The 14,580-nt window shown below is 44.1% G+C and overlaps 1 protein-coding gene across 5 annotated transcripts in view; it reads right to left on the bottom strand.

Moving 5' to 3' along the window:
- Nucleotides 1-14,580, bottom strand: part of PRDM6 (PR/SET domain 6) — a 107,048-nt gene that overhangs the window by 18,884 nt on the left and 73,584 nt on the right. For all 5 annotated transcript variants that reach the window (XM_021084683.1, XM_021084687.1, XM_021084686.1 and 2 more), the window contains one exon: nt 12,192-12,316. In XM_021084683.1, the coding sequence (XP_020940342.1) occupies nt 12,192-12,316 (125 nt within the window). The remainder of the gene's footprint in view (nt 1-12,191; nt 12,317-14,580) is intronic.

Here is a 14,580-nt window from a genome sequence, read left to right as displayed (position 1 = left end):
CTACTCACATCCTGCCAGATAGTTTAAATCATCTACAGAGTAGTTATAATACTTAATACCATGTACATGCAACGTAAATAGTTGCCAGCACATGACAAATTCAAGTTTTGCTTTTTGACACATTCTGGAATTTTTTTTTCCAAATATTTTCCATCTGTGGTTGGTTGAATCTGTGGATGCATAACCCACAGATACAGAGCCCTGACTATAGTAACTCTGTGACTGCAGGCAAGTTCAGAACATCTAAATCCACAACCGAGGCCTTGGTAAAATGAAAAATGGGCACCAGGAGGACTGAGATAATGCACAGACAGCAGGTACTAAATGCCATGGTTGCCACTCAGTAGACACTGATCTCTGTGAACTCTGGCTTCCTCATCTTTAAAAGGCCTTTGATGAGGTTTAAGTGAGATAATGGACTTCTCATCACAGGACCTACAGTCAACAAGAGCTGCCATTCTTATTATTAGGAAAGGAAAAGAGGTCAACCAGGAAGTTCAGAGATGATTAGAACCTAATATGCATTCAAACTGTTCTTTTTTTAAGTAATGACTGTGTCAATAAAATTAAAGGATCATGGCCATTATAGGTTACAGGGTGGTGAAAAGAAGAAAATTAGCAAAAAGTTTAGAAAGGAGGATTGGTAAAAAGGATAGTGATGGGAAGTAAACTATGATTGTTGACCACTGGTTCAAGGTCACGTGGGAGGAAATACACGAACTGGGCACTCCCACGCTTCCCTGCATAGACTATGGCTGAGATTCTTAGGTAGCATGAAAACTCACGTTCTCCACCATAAAAAGAGAATGGTTGGGGACCACGACCACCAGGAGGCTCCATGCTCAAGTGGACAGTTAGATACCACATGTAAGGGTTCAGGGCTCTTCAACTCCAAGTGTTTCACATAATCCCACATGCTAATGAATCCAACAAAAGGAACATCTCATCCTACAGTGCTCTGCTGGCATGGCCCAACCTATCTTAGGAATGAGAAATAAAGTAAGAGGAGTTCCCTTGTGGCTCAGTATTTAAGGATCTGGTGTTATTGCTGCTGTGGCTTTGGTTACAGCTGTGCTGTAGGTTCAATCCCTGGCCGGGGAAGTTCTGCATGCTGCATGCAGGTGTGGCCAAAAAAAGAAATAAAGGAAGAAAGCAAGAGGCTCACAGACCAGGAAAGAGCCTAGACTTTGTCTAGTTGGCATTTCTTTACCCTGAATGCATATTAGATTCACAAGAGAGATTTTCTAAAAATACGAGATTTTCTTGGTAGGGTCTGAGCATCTGCACTTTTTAAAGTTCCCCAAGTGCTTTTAATGTACAATCAGAGATGAGAACCGCTGATCTGATCCTTCCTTCTCTTATTACAAAGAGAAAAGAAGGCTGAAGCTCAAGCAGGTCTAATAACTTGTCCATCATCACACATCCAGTTAAGTACAGAGCTAAGTTAGAAGATTTAACTTTCTGATTTCTAGGGCATTTCTTCCTTACCACACTTATTTTGTCTGCTTAATAGCTGTGTTGGAAAAAATAATAAGAACATTGTACAGCTAGTACAGAGGTATGTGTGTGCATCCATACATAAACATATGAGTGGAGTTCCCGTCGTGGCGCAGTGGTTAACGAATCCGACTAGGAACCATGAGGTTGCGGGTTCAGTCCCTGCCCCTGCTCAGTGGATTAACAATCCGGCGTTGCCGTGAGCTGTGGTGTAGGTTGCAGACGCGGCTCGGATCCCGCGTTGCTGTGGCTCTGGCGTAGGCCGGTGGCTACATCTCTGATTCGACCCTTAGCCTGGGAACCTCCATATGCTGCGGGAGCGGCCCAAAGAAATAGTAAAAAGACAAAAAAAAAAAACAAAACAAAAAACATATGAGTTATATATGCTCCTAAATACACACAGGTATACATATTTATGTACATGTCTATATTTCATGTATAAACATATATGTATAATTTCAACTTCTAGGATGAAAGTATATAATCAATATGAAATGTGTACATACATTTTCGACTTTCAAAAAACCTTTGATAGGGAGTTCCTGTAGTGGCTCAGCACAAATGAATCCTACTAATATCCATGAGGATGCAGGTTCTATCCCTGGCCTCACTCAGTGGGTTGGGATCCAGTGTTGCTGTGAGCTGTGGTGTAGGTTGCAGTCGCAGCTTGGATCCTGCGTTGCTGTGGTATAGGCCAGTGGCTACAGCTCTGATTCTATCCCTAGCTTGGGAACTTTCACATGCCTTAGATGCAACCCTAAAAAAGCAAAAAAAAAAAAAAAAAAAAGAAACACAAAAAACCTTTGATTGTACACAGACTGTTACTTTTAAAATACATATTGAAAGACAAGGAGAACTGTTTTATGTTTGGGTAGGTTTTTTGTTTTTTGTTTTTTTTTTTTGCTTTTTAGGGCTACACCTGCAGCGTGTGGAAGTTCCCAGACCAGGGGATGAATCAGAGCTACAGCTGCTAGCCTACACCACAGCCACAGCAACTCGGGGCCTGAGCCATGTCTGTTACCTACACCGCAGCTCACGGCAATGCCAGATCCCCGACCCACTGAGCAAGGCCAGGGATCGAACCCGAATCCTCATGGATACCAGCCGGATTCATTTCCGCTGCACCACAACAGAAACTCCATGGCTCTTCATTTAAAAAAACAATGAAAGAAAGAAAAGCAGTATTGTCAGAGATGAGGGTGACACTCATCTTACTGAGCCTGTTGTTAACTAATCCGGAAGAGACAAAGCACAGGGAAGTCTGCAAGTCTTCAGGCAACACTGAGCACCCGTGGGGCTGGGGAGGCGACACTAGCAGTAAGGCAGGCAGGATGGGGAGACTGGAATGCAGGTGTCATCAGCATACAAGAGAGGAGGAAAACCAGCCAGAAGCTCACTGCTGGCCAAAGGCAAGGATGTCTCTGAGGGGAAATCAGACAAATAATACTCTAAGTGTAGATTATAAATGCTGACTTCTCACTTCAGCCCCTGGAAGAGGACCTAATAAATTAATTTTCAAAATTGTTCCGGTCACAGAAACGTTCTGTTAAACAAAGAAATGTATAGGATGGGCCAATCGATTTTTGTGAGGTTAATCATCAAGGTCAAAAGAGTAATAAAGAAAATTTGGTATCAGTTTAGATAAGAACGTGGGATAAATGGGATCTGAGTTAATGATAACAATAGTATTTAGGCAATAAGAATTGGGATAGCTAGAATAAAGTTATTCTCTTGTTATGTTCTCCTGTGGGACACCTCAAAACAACCATAACATGTTTTTGAGGTACAGTGGCAACACGTGCCCTCTATATTCTGCTGTTAGCATGATCCTTTATTGTACCTGTGAATAAATTCAATTCTACTGGATGAAATGAGCATATCACTTAGGTAGGAAAAGAAAAGTAAGACTCAGGGAATGCCCTGGTGACCTAGCAGTTCAGCATTGTCACTGCTGTGGCATGGGTTTGTTCCCTGGCCTGGGGACTTCCAGATGCCATGGGCACAGGAAAAAAAAAAAAAAAGGAAGACTAGAAATGGCTAATTTTCACAAAAACAGCCATTTTTAATCTCAAAGCTATCCTGCAGAGCTCCTGTGCACTTCCATGGGACCCTAGAGGTCTAGCTAAGAAGTGCATTTTTCTAAGTAGGATCTGACACATAGGATCAACCTTCCTAGGGAGTTCCCATTGTGGCACAGCAGAAACAAACCTGACTAGTATCCATGAGGAAGCGGGTTCAACCTCTGGCCTTGCTCTTTGGGTTAAGGATCTGGCGTTGCCATGAGCTGTGTCGCAGAGGAGGCTCAGATCCCACGTTGATGCGGCTGTGGCCTAGGCCAGTAGCTACAGCTCGGATTCAACCCCTAGTCTGGGAACTTCCGTATGCCACAGGTGTGGCCCTAAAAAAGCAAAAACAAGCAAGCAAAAAACTTCCTAAATACCACTCTGACAGGCCCAGTAGTCAAAAGTATGAGCAAAACTCAGGGAATTATAAGAGGACAGGAAACGAATCAGAAAACCCTATGTTATCCCAACCCAAGACAGAATGGACAACTGCAAAAGGCCCAGAAACAAGTAATAAAAATCACCAAAAGGATGAAGGGGTTTCTATATAAAGACATACTGAGCAAGTAAAATCTCTTCCGTCTATAAGACAAGATTAAGGGGAAGAAGGCAAACTTTCTAATACCTAAAGGATAGAGTCAAGGAAGAACATGAACTCATCAAATCCTGCAAAATTAAAACACAGAAAGCATAATGTGGGATCCATAAAACAAAGTCCCACTCTATACCTCCTCATCCATGCAGTCAGTTCACAAGGACTTACTGAGCCTTTATGACAAGCCTGACTCTGCTGGTGCTGCAGATACAGGGGAACAAGGGAGCCACAGCCCCTGCCCTCAGGCCACTTCAATGTCAGTGAGAGAGATAGATAGTATGCAAATGTCCTTAACAGGTAAATATTTTCTCGGTTTCATCAAATCTAAAATTCCATTAATTGTGGGAGTTCCCATTGTGGTGCAGTGGAAGTGAATCCAACTAGGAGCCATGAGGTTGCAGGTTCGATCCCTGGCCTCGCTCAGTGGGTTAAGGATCCAGCATTGCTGTGATCTGTGGTGTAGATTGCAGACGAGGCTTGGATCTGGCGTTGCTGTGGCTGTGGCATAGGCCAATGGCAACAGCTCCAATGAGACGGCTAGCCTGGGAACCTCCATGTGCCTAGAATGTGGCCCTAAAAAGACAAAAGACAAAAAAAAAAAAATCCATTAATTGCAAGCTATGCCATTAATTCTAAGTCACTGTTCAACTGCAAGACATATGCCAGGTTCAGAAATACTAAAATGTAAAAAATATATGATTTTAGAATTTGCAACATATAGTTTCTACAAGTGCAGTAAGTGCTATGACACAGAAGAAAATGGGCCAGGAAAACATCAAACAGGGATGAGTAAACTTAGGGTGAGGGAGATGGCTTCCCTGAGGCAGTGACCTTGAATGTGGGTCCTGAAGGATGCACAGACATCAGACAGGTACTAAGGAAAGCAAAAGGCAAGGATAGGAGATGAAACATTGACAGCTATGCCATGGAGTCTATAAGGCATGCTGAGGTGAGAAGGAGCCCAAGGCACAGGAGGAACAGAAAGAAGACTCATGTGGCTGGAGAATGAGGGGGGAACGGGCTGGAGCTGAGGTTGGAGAAGGGGGCAGCACAAATGCCAATGCCTTTGGTGGCTGGACATGTAACAAAAATGAGTGCTGGGAGGCAGGTTAACACAATAGAAGACGGTGGGCTCCACAGCAAATTAAATAGGGCAGGGCCAGTCTAAAGATGTTTGAGTTCAAATTTTGCAGAACACTATGTGAGCCCTATAAAATATTTCTGGACATTATACATAGCCCGTAGGCTATCACACTGAAGAGCTGGGGATTGATTCTAAGTATAATGGTGAGCCAACAAAGGGTTTTAAGCCAGGGCGTGAGGTAGGATTGGATTTATGCTTTAAATGCACCCCCGCTCTGGAGTTTCCGTTGTGGCTCAGTGGTTAATGAACCCAACCAGTACCCATGAGGACATGCGTTTGATCCCTGGCCTCGCTCAGTGGGTTGAGGATCTGGCATTGCCGTGAGCTGTGGTGTAGGTCACAGATGCGGCTCGGATCCCACATTGCTGTGGCTGTAGCTGTGGCTGGCAGCTGTAGCTCCCATTTGACTCCTATCCTGGGAACGTCCATATGCTGTGGGTGTGGCCCTAAAAAGACCAAAAAAAAAAAAAAAGAAAGAAAAAAGCATCACCACTCTATATCATTAAATGAAAAAGCGAGGTGCACAGCAAGGTATATAGTATGTCTCTATTTGTATAAAAAAGAGAGGGGCAGAGGGAGAGTCAGAGAAAGGGAGGGAAAGAAGGTGAGAAAATGAGCAAAAAATACATCTGGAAGGATACCTGAATCTGTCAACTGATGGCCTCTCGGAAGGAGAATTACATGTCCATAGCACTTTCTGGATTTTGATCTATGGACCCAAACTATCTACTAACAAAACAAGTGAATAAGCTGAAACAATAACATCAACAAATCAATGACACTCCACTGAGGCTGCTGCGATACTACAAGAGGGAAAGTGTGACACACAGGGGGCTGCCGCAGGGGTCCAGGCCAAAACTGATCAGGAAGTGGCAGCAAAAATTAAAGGAAACACATTTAAGAATACTCGATCAACAGGGCTTTTTAAATGACTGGCTAGAAGGGTGAGGGAGAGCATGGTGTCTAGGCTTCTAGAAAGAGCCACTGGATGAATGGGAGTGAGGGGCACTGACCTGGGGAGAGGCAGCTGGTGGACAGAACAGAATGGTTTCAGCTTAACGTGTTCAGTGGGAGATGCCTGTGAGCCATGCAAGGGCAGATGGACATCAGCCGGGGATCTAGGGCTCCTGTGAGATGTCTGGATAAATCTGGGAGCACCTGTCTGAAGTCAGGTCCCTGGGAAACAGAGTCTGCAGTGGAGACTGGCAGTTTTGTATGCAAGAGGTTTTCGGGGGGAGTGACGTGAGAGGATAGGGTCAAGGGTGATGAACTGCTCTGGAGGTCCTGCCGTGTGGTCCTGCATTGGGATTAGGGAAGCCAGCAGTCCTTATCACCCATTCACACAACCAGTCACTGGACATGGTCTATACAGGGCAGGAGCGTGAGCAAGGGTCAAGCGCCTCTTGGAGGCTGAAAGCAATTCAGCCATCATCCTCTATTCTCCCAGAAATGGGACTGAGGGTCTAAATCCTAAAGCAAGGCTGGGGTCTAGGTGGCACACTGCAGCATCCCACAGCACTCAAGAGGTCAAAGCCCTCATGACAGAGGGTTCCCGTCTGTCTTCTGCCACTTCCTACTGTGCAGGTGTTTTCAGCAGCAGGTGCCTTCTGCTGGAGTCCTGTGCAGATGCCAAGATCCCTCTGAGGTTACTGCTCCTCTACTTCTTTGAGCGCCCTCCAAGTTTCTCCAGTTCTGGGCTAGCTTTTAATCTCAGCTTCTTGGCCCAGGGTTTCCACAACTGGCAGGTAATGCAAAATCTAACCACATATGCTCAGGAAGCTGGTTTTTGGGGGATAACACGTTATCTTTCCCAATGGCCCCAGACGGACAGTTCCACAGCCTATTAGCTTGAGGGTAGCACTTGATGAGCCCCCATTCAGGGACAAAACAGAGACTTCTGGTTCCTGGATTTATGTAAGGTGTCCAACCCCAGCTGCCCACTGTGCACAAGGGGCCTAGAACTTGCCTGCTCCCAGGTGCACTGATATTCAGCCCAGCACCCGTCATGCTCAGGCTCTCTGCTACAGCCATCCCACATGGCACCTGCATTAGGGTCTGTGCTGTAGTTGTTTGTTTACATGCCTTCGTCTACACTGAGTTCCCTGAGGATAGGCTCTGAGGCTTTGTACCTGGTCACAATGCTCCCCACAGGGCCCCGTGCAAAGATGTTCTTGTTGCACTGAACTATGCTGTAACCCCCTCCATGTAGACGGATAGAAGGCTTGAGCGGGGCCTTCTTTACCGGAGTCCTAGGTCCTCATTGCTGGGGCCTGGGGGAGTCAGGGCACTATGCAGAGGTGCCCGTTTTTATTTTCTGTGCTTTAAAATCAAAAGAAAAAGGCAGGCCTCTTGGAGGCAGAGTTTACTCCAGCGTAGCCACTTCTGCATGGCCCTCGAGTTTCACATTCTGCCACCTCAGCTCCATATGCCAAGGCAGAAAAAGCAGCAGGAAGACTTGTTTAACATTTATTCCCAGGTTTTTTTTTTAATTTCCTCTGAAATGAATATGAACACACTCTGGTCTTTACACTCGGCAGGAGCTAATCCCCCACTGGAAGCTTGGGGGAACCTCACTTCTTTTTGCGGATACAATCTGTCGACACAGGCGTTCCTTTTAGGCTCTTCTGAAAAGCCCGCCGCGGACGGGCGTGCTCTCTTTGGAGCTCTATTACGCTTAGAGCGAGGGTCGGTTTTTTTGTTTTGTTTTTTTTTAAAGAAAATAACATAGGAATTGCTTCCAGAACCCATAGGCCTGTGTGAGACGCTGTCTTCTCTTTGAGGTGAGACAGCTTTCAGTGGCTTGTCCGGGGAAGGGGGGAGTGGGCCTCACGGCCTCACGGCTGCTGCTGGAGGGGCCGCTTCCTGAAGCCCGAACCCGCCCCCCACGCTCCATAGGAAATGTGTACTTTTGACATGGAAGGAACCATGGGAAGAAAACGATATTTTTATAAATGAAAGTGCTTAATAAGTATTATTCACTAAGTAAAATCATATTTTCCTTGAAGGTCTTGGGCCATGTATCAGTTTTAGGAACAAAGAAAAAAATCTGGCTGAAATATGTATCCTGGCCATAAAATTCTCGATATGTATCCAGGGAGTGGGTATTAATTGCCTACTGTGTGCCTGGCACTAGAAGAAGTCTCTGTGTCAAATAAGGCTTTGTTCTTAAGACGCTTCCTTTTAAGGTACCTAACCTACTTTGTGGCTAGTTTGATAGGATAAAAACCGTCTTAGAATTGCTAATCCCGTTGAGATGATTTAAATTACTCAGGGCTGTGGAAGGCTATCTGTTAAATTATCTGTCCGTGCCCTTTCACACATCTGTGCTTTTAAATCACACAGTATTTTCTCGGAACAGAATTAGGAACCCTCCTTCTAAAGCATTCCCAGGTCTCTCCATGAATCACATGGAATGAGAATCCATCTTAGAGTTAAAGTCATCTGTCTCCTCCCACGCTATCCGATGAAGCTTTCCGCTGGTTCCTTGGGTGGCCAATCACATGACAGATATATGACTTAGACACAGGAACTGGAATAAAATTCCAATAATACCCTTGAGGGGAAGGGGATTGTCACTGTTAAGCATTTTAGTCAATGACTTAATTCTCTTTCAACTTTCCTCCCACTCTTATTGAGAGCTCTGAACTCACGCCCCCAACACCTGCCTCGTTTACCTACCGAATCCACAAGACTTCAAGCTGCTGTGGCTTTGCAGATTTTCTCCCAAGGATTTCAGGTGCTAAATGATATATAACATGTGCCCTGGTAGAGTTTATGCAACACCCTAATCAGCCACCTCAAGAATGCTTCACGTGGGTTGGACTGCAGGAGAAGGCAGGCCTGAGAAGCAAAGCACATGGTGTTGCCAGAAAGTACGTTTTTGATGGTTTTCTCCTCTGACGCTGCAGACGGGATGGGACACTCTTAGCCACCATTGTCAGGCGGCTGTGAACAGCCCAACAAAACCCCAATCCTCCAGCCCAGCCCCTATATCCCTCTCATCGATGTAACAGCAGCACCAGGTGGAAGCGACTTTGGAGACATACGACTTCTGCCCTAGAGACCCGCCTCAAGGAGAAACATGTTCCCTGAGTAGTCACTCCAGTTTCCATCTCCGACTCCTAACTCTGCAAATGCCTGTTCCATCCATCCAGTTGCTCAGACCAAACCCTTGGCGTTTTCCTTGACTCAGCATCCAAGGTGTCGGCAAATGTCACTGACTTTACTTTCTTTTTTTTTTTTTTTTTTTGTCTTTTTGCTATTTCTTGGGCCGCTCCCATGGCATATGGAGGTTCCCAGGCTAGGGGTCGAATCGGAGCTGTAGCCACCGGCCTACGCCAGAGCCACAGCAACGTGGGATCCGAGCCGCGTCTGCAACCTACACCACAGCTCACGGCAACGCCGGATCCTTAACCCACTGAGCAAGGGCAGGGATCGAACCCGCAACCTCATGGTTCCTAGTCAGATTCGTTAACCACTGCGCCACAACGGGAACTCCAGACTTTACTTTCAAAATACATCCAGAACCCAATCACTTCTCACCACCTCCGCCACTTTCACACTGGTGCAAACCCCCATCACCTCTCCACTGGATTCCACGAAGAGCCTCTAACCCTCACTGTCAGGTCTCCACCCAGCAGCCAGGGTAATACTGTTACGACTACTGTCAGATCTTATCACTCTCCAGCTCAAAACTCTGCAATAGCCCCTGTGGCCCGACGCACACAGAGTAAAAGCCAGGGTCCTCACAGTGGCCTCCTGTCAGGAGACAGATCCCTGCCCTCATATCTAAATTAATTTCTCCCCACCTCACTCACTCCAGCCGACACACCTATGCTGACCTCTGCGATGTTCCTCCAACAGGCCAGTAACTCTTCCACCTTGGGCCTTTCCACTCTGAGTCCAGCTGCCTGCAACGCTCTCCTCCCAAATAACACACGGCATGCTCTTCACCTCCTCCTTAAGTCTTTGCCCAAAGGCCAGCTTGCCAGCAGGACACCGCCTGATCATCTCTAAAACTGCAACTCCCAACTCCTGGCATGCCTTACCCCTCCTCTCTGCTTTGCTATCTCATCACCAGACAAAGGATTTATTCACTCACTTATCAGTTGATAATCCGTCTCCCTCCACTAGAATATATGCTCAATGAGGGCAGAAATTCTTCTGTTTTGTTCACTGCTGTATCTATCTGCAGCACCTAGCAATGATACTAGCCCACAGTAACAAATATCTGAGCAATGCATGCATGCATGCATGCATGAGTTTTTGGACCATGTGCCATGATCTTTAGAACTCTAGACTGTGATATGTTTACTCCCGGGCTTTCCTCAACTTATACACCACAATATCGTCAGAGTCTGTCGCAGGCTGTTCTAAAGGAGGAAACAGAAGGCCTTCTCGGATTTTTGGAATCTTTTTGGATCAGATTCCATCCTTTAGAAGGTGAAGTTGTGCCAAGGTTCTAATGTACAGACGGGCCCGTGGCAGCACATCAAGGGGAACTGATACGGGTGCTTTTCCCTGCGTGGAGCTGGATCTAGTTTTACGGGAATGGGACATGGAGCTATTGCGGGAAGACAAGGCATGCGGACCTCCACGTCCATTCTGCCACTAACACCAACCACACACCCATGTCCAGCACTGAGATTTTCTCCTATGAAAACAGACACTGATTCAAGTGGGAGTATCACTTCAGAAAAAAAAAAAAAGAGAAAAAAAAAACTTTCCAATGGAAACTTGGAAAATATGAAGAATGTACTGATATGTCCAAAGACTCATTTTTGAGCTGGGTTTGGGGTTACAGTAAAGTAGAAAAGGAAAATTGAGAGTAATACCCTTTTTGAGGATTCTATTTTTTCACAAAGAAAATAAAGACAGCATGGAAAAGAAAGATCTGATCATCAGCATTTTGATTAGTAATATTATGATTTTTTTTTTTTTTTGGAGTTTCTGTGTAAGAGAAAGTAAGGGGAGAAGGAAAAATTAAAATAATGCCTTTTTTTTCCCCAAAATAAAGTTTCTCAAATAAATCTATTCTCTCTGCTTCTATTTCTCCTGTGTAATTGCAAATTGTCCATTCATAGATTAGCCAATTTGATGACAAGAAAAAATAGCATCATTGAAATCAGTATTTCTCACTGAATGAAGCACATTAGAATTATCTAATTCTATTCCAAATACTAAAAATCACCATATAACATTCTCCAAAGAGCCTATAAAAATGTGTAAAGTGTAGATGAAAACTGCTGCAAAAGTTTGCAGCTGCCTAGATGTTTAGATTATTTTTTTAAACATAACGACTTCCCTGGTAATTAAGATAGAAGAAAATTACATGGTTTATCTTAGTTACACAGACTAAGACATTTAGAGAGACACAAATTCCTCCATCATGTGTATACAACTTTTATTAACATTTCTCATCCTATTGACTACTTAAGAGGAAGCACAGCCAGTTGAGTGGAGGGGTGTTACTCCTGATTACACGGCAGTGCTTTCTCATAATTTCACTTTTGCAAATAATCTGACTCCAGCAAGACTATCCATCTCTTCGGAGCAGAAGCTGTTTATCTTATGCTGCTCTTGGAACCAGACACATAGTAGGTGCTCAGTAAATAGCAGGTGCCTTAACATTGCTGCCAGCGAGGATTTAAAACGAGGACAAAGGTTTTGAAATTATAAACCAGTGAATAAAAGGTGGCCTGCGCAAGTCAAGACTCCCTGTGAAAAAACAAAGGACATACAAGGAAAAGAAAACGATGGCACAGACTGGTGCACATTTGTGTCACAACAGCAGAGTGAACCACATTTCAGGTGTTTCAAACAATACTCTTACAATGTTAGCTTTGATAGAGATATTTTGAAAGGTGAATTCAGAGCTAAAATAAATTCTTACAGTTTTCATCCTGGGCAATGCATTGTAAGGGGATCCCAAAGAAAGACGTATAGCTGTCATTGTACCACACCAGAAGCTCGGTACCCCTGGGAATATCTATACAGGCTCGGTAGAATATATTCGACCTATTCAAAACAAAAGAAAACCCAGCTTAGTCATCGGTAGGACTCATGTGCCCCATCCACATTTTTATTGCCCCGAAAAAAGTTCTGCGCAACTCCACCTAAACGGTTTCTGTTTGCAATAAAATCTGCACCCACCTTATCGCTCCCAGCCTGTAGCCCAGGACGATAAATACCTTACAGTTTATTTCCACAGTGTCCCTCCACAGAACACCCTGGCTGAAGAGACAGATATTTGGCCCAGGAGATGACAGAAAGGAAGAGTTCATTTAAAAAAAAAAAAAAATTCCATCTCACACTAATGAGAAAATTCCCTCTCTTGGCAAACTGCAGACTCTGGTGCCTCGACCTCACATATAAATTAATACTATTGATTTCTTATTTGAAGGAACAGCATTAGGTGTATTCTTACGACTTGACATTGGGAAAGCTCAAATTTGTAATAAAATTACACAGCTCTGTGATATAAGGACTGAGAGGGATAAAAATCTTCCCCCACCACCTTTCTTTAAAGTTTGATACAGGAGAAGAGAAAAACCCTCTTATGTGAAATGGATGGAAATTCAATAACTACAAGAGGAGCCCTATACTGAGGCTGAAAGATTACACTCTGAAATGATGGAGTGAAGGTACCAAGAAAGAAACATTTTTTTTTTTTATAATAGCTGTGGTATTATAAAGAAAAACCTACAGATTTAGGGGGAAAAAAAAAAAGAAAAAAAAGAAAGGAGCCTGTGACCGGTTTTCTCAATGAAGAACCGCTACAAATATGAGCCTCAAGTTCAAGATAGAAGTGTTTAAGGTTGGTGGACCTTAAATTCAGCCTTTCTGGAAGGAATTGGCTGTAGCAGGGCAATTTGTTCCTTGTATAACACTGCAGACATAAGGCGAATCTTTCACCACATTTTTCATGGCAGTGAGATATGCACTTGTCAACATATTTTGTCACCACAAAGTGGCTCTTGGCAATAGGATCATAAAGATCAATAAAAAAAGTGCAGATTCTCAATATTTTACTTGCAGCTGCAAAAATTTCATTTATCTTGTTATTTTCCTTACTTGCTGCCATTCTGTCTCACGAGGGCACTGCTAGCTAAGCAGAATGTTTTTTTCCCAACATTCTATGAATATCTGACAAAAACTCCAGCCGGTTGTCGGGACCTCACCACCCTTCCTCCCTCCACGTCTCCAAGAGCTGTGCATTTTATTAATTCTTTCCACTGCTACATAAAAAAATCAAAATTGGAGCCGGGCTATAAATCACTGGCATCTCCTAACTTGAGAAAAATTGAGTCTACTTTGTACTTCACCCTTGTAACATTTCATCTCTGGGTTTGGCTTCCCTTAAAATAAACACAGCGCCCGGCAAATGAATGTGCTAAAACCAAATGACACACTTTGCCGCTGAAAGAGCAGAACTGTTTTCGAGCCATGGGTGGTCTTCTGAGGCACAGAGTAGGCCGAAAGAGGGAAGAAAAAGAAAGGAGGAAAAAAAAAAAAACCGTGTAAGCGTACACCGTTCCTAACAAGCGGGCAGCGCTTCCAAAACTCGCAGAAATCTCTGCATGTTGAAGCACATCAAAGGGATTTTTCCCTTTTCAGATAATATTTCCTTTGCTGACATGTATTTAGTATTGTGGTTGGATGACTCATAAAGATAGCTTCGTGGCGTCCCAACGCAGTTGAAGCAGAACACATGCCAACAAACGTTATTGTCAGCCTCAAAATAAAAACAAAACGTTCAGCTAAGGGTCAATCAATCAAGGGCGCTTTGAAGAAAATTCCATTTAGATATTACAAATCATAACAGAATGAATCTAAACCAGCTGACTTTTTGTGAAGAGGACGTTCATGCACAATAAAAATTAGGCTGGCTCTTAGGGGTCCAACTTTTCTATTTTCTTACTCTTGGACGTGGTCACTGGTGATGGATGCCAGTTTTTCAATTGTGTTTTTGTAGTTCATTTTCTAAAGATCTGAAGTAATCGAAAACAGAGCGGCAGAGAGAGCTCGATGTGTAAGCACCGTCATGAAAGGGAACGATTAAACCCACTTAATATTGACAGATAGGTAACGACTCACTTATGCCCACCTTCCTCGTGGGGTTTCTTGTTTTCCCAAAGTCAGACTGTGCCTCCAGAGCTCCCTGGGCGCTCCTTACAGAATCAGCCAAACTATCTCTTGTCGAATGGACAGGCACACTCTTTCTGAATTTTCTAGCTCTGAGTTTTATAAAAACTTCATAACGGAGATGCAGCTGCAGTGAA

The sequence above is a fragment of the Sus scrofa genome, chromosome 2, assembly GCF_000003025.6.
Source record: "Sus scrofa isolate TJ Tabasco breed Duroc chromosome 2, Sscrofa11.1, whole genome shotgun sequence".
NCBI lineage: Eukaryota > Metazoa > Chordata > Mammalia > Artiodactyla > Suidae > Sus > Sus scrofa.
Note: the sequence above shows the minus strand (reverse complement) of the source record. Positions and strands in the feature narration are given on the sequence as shown.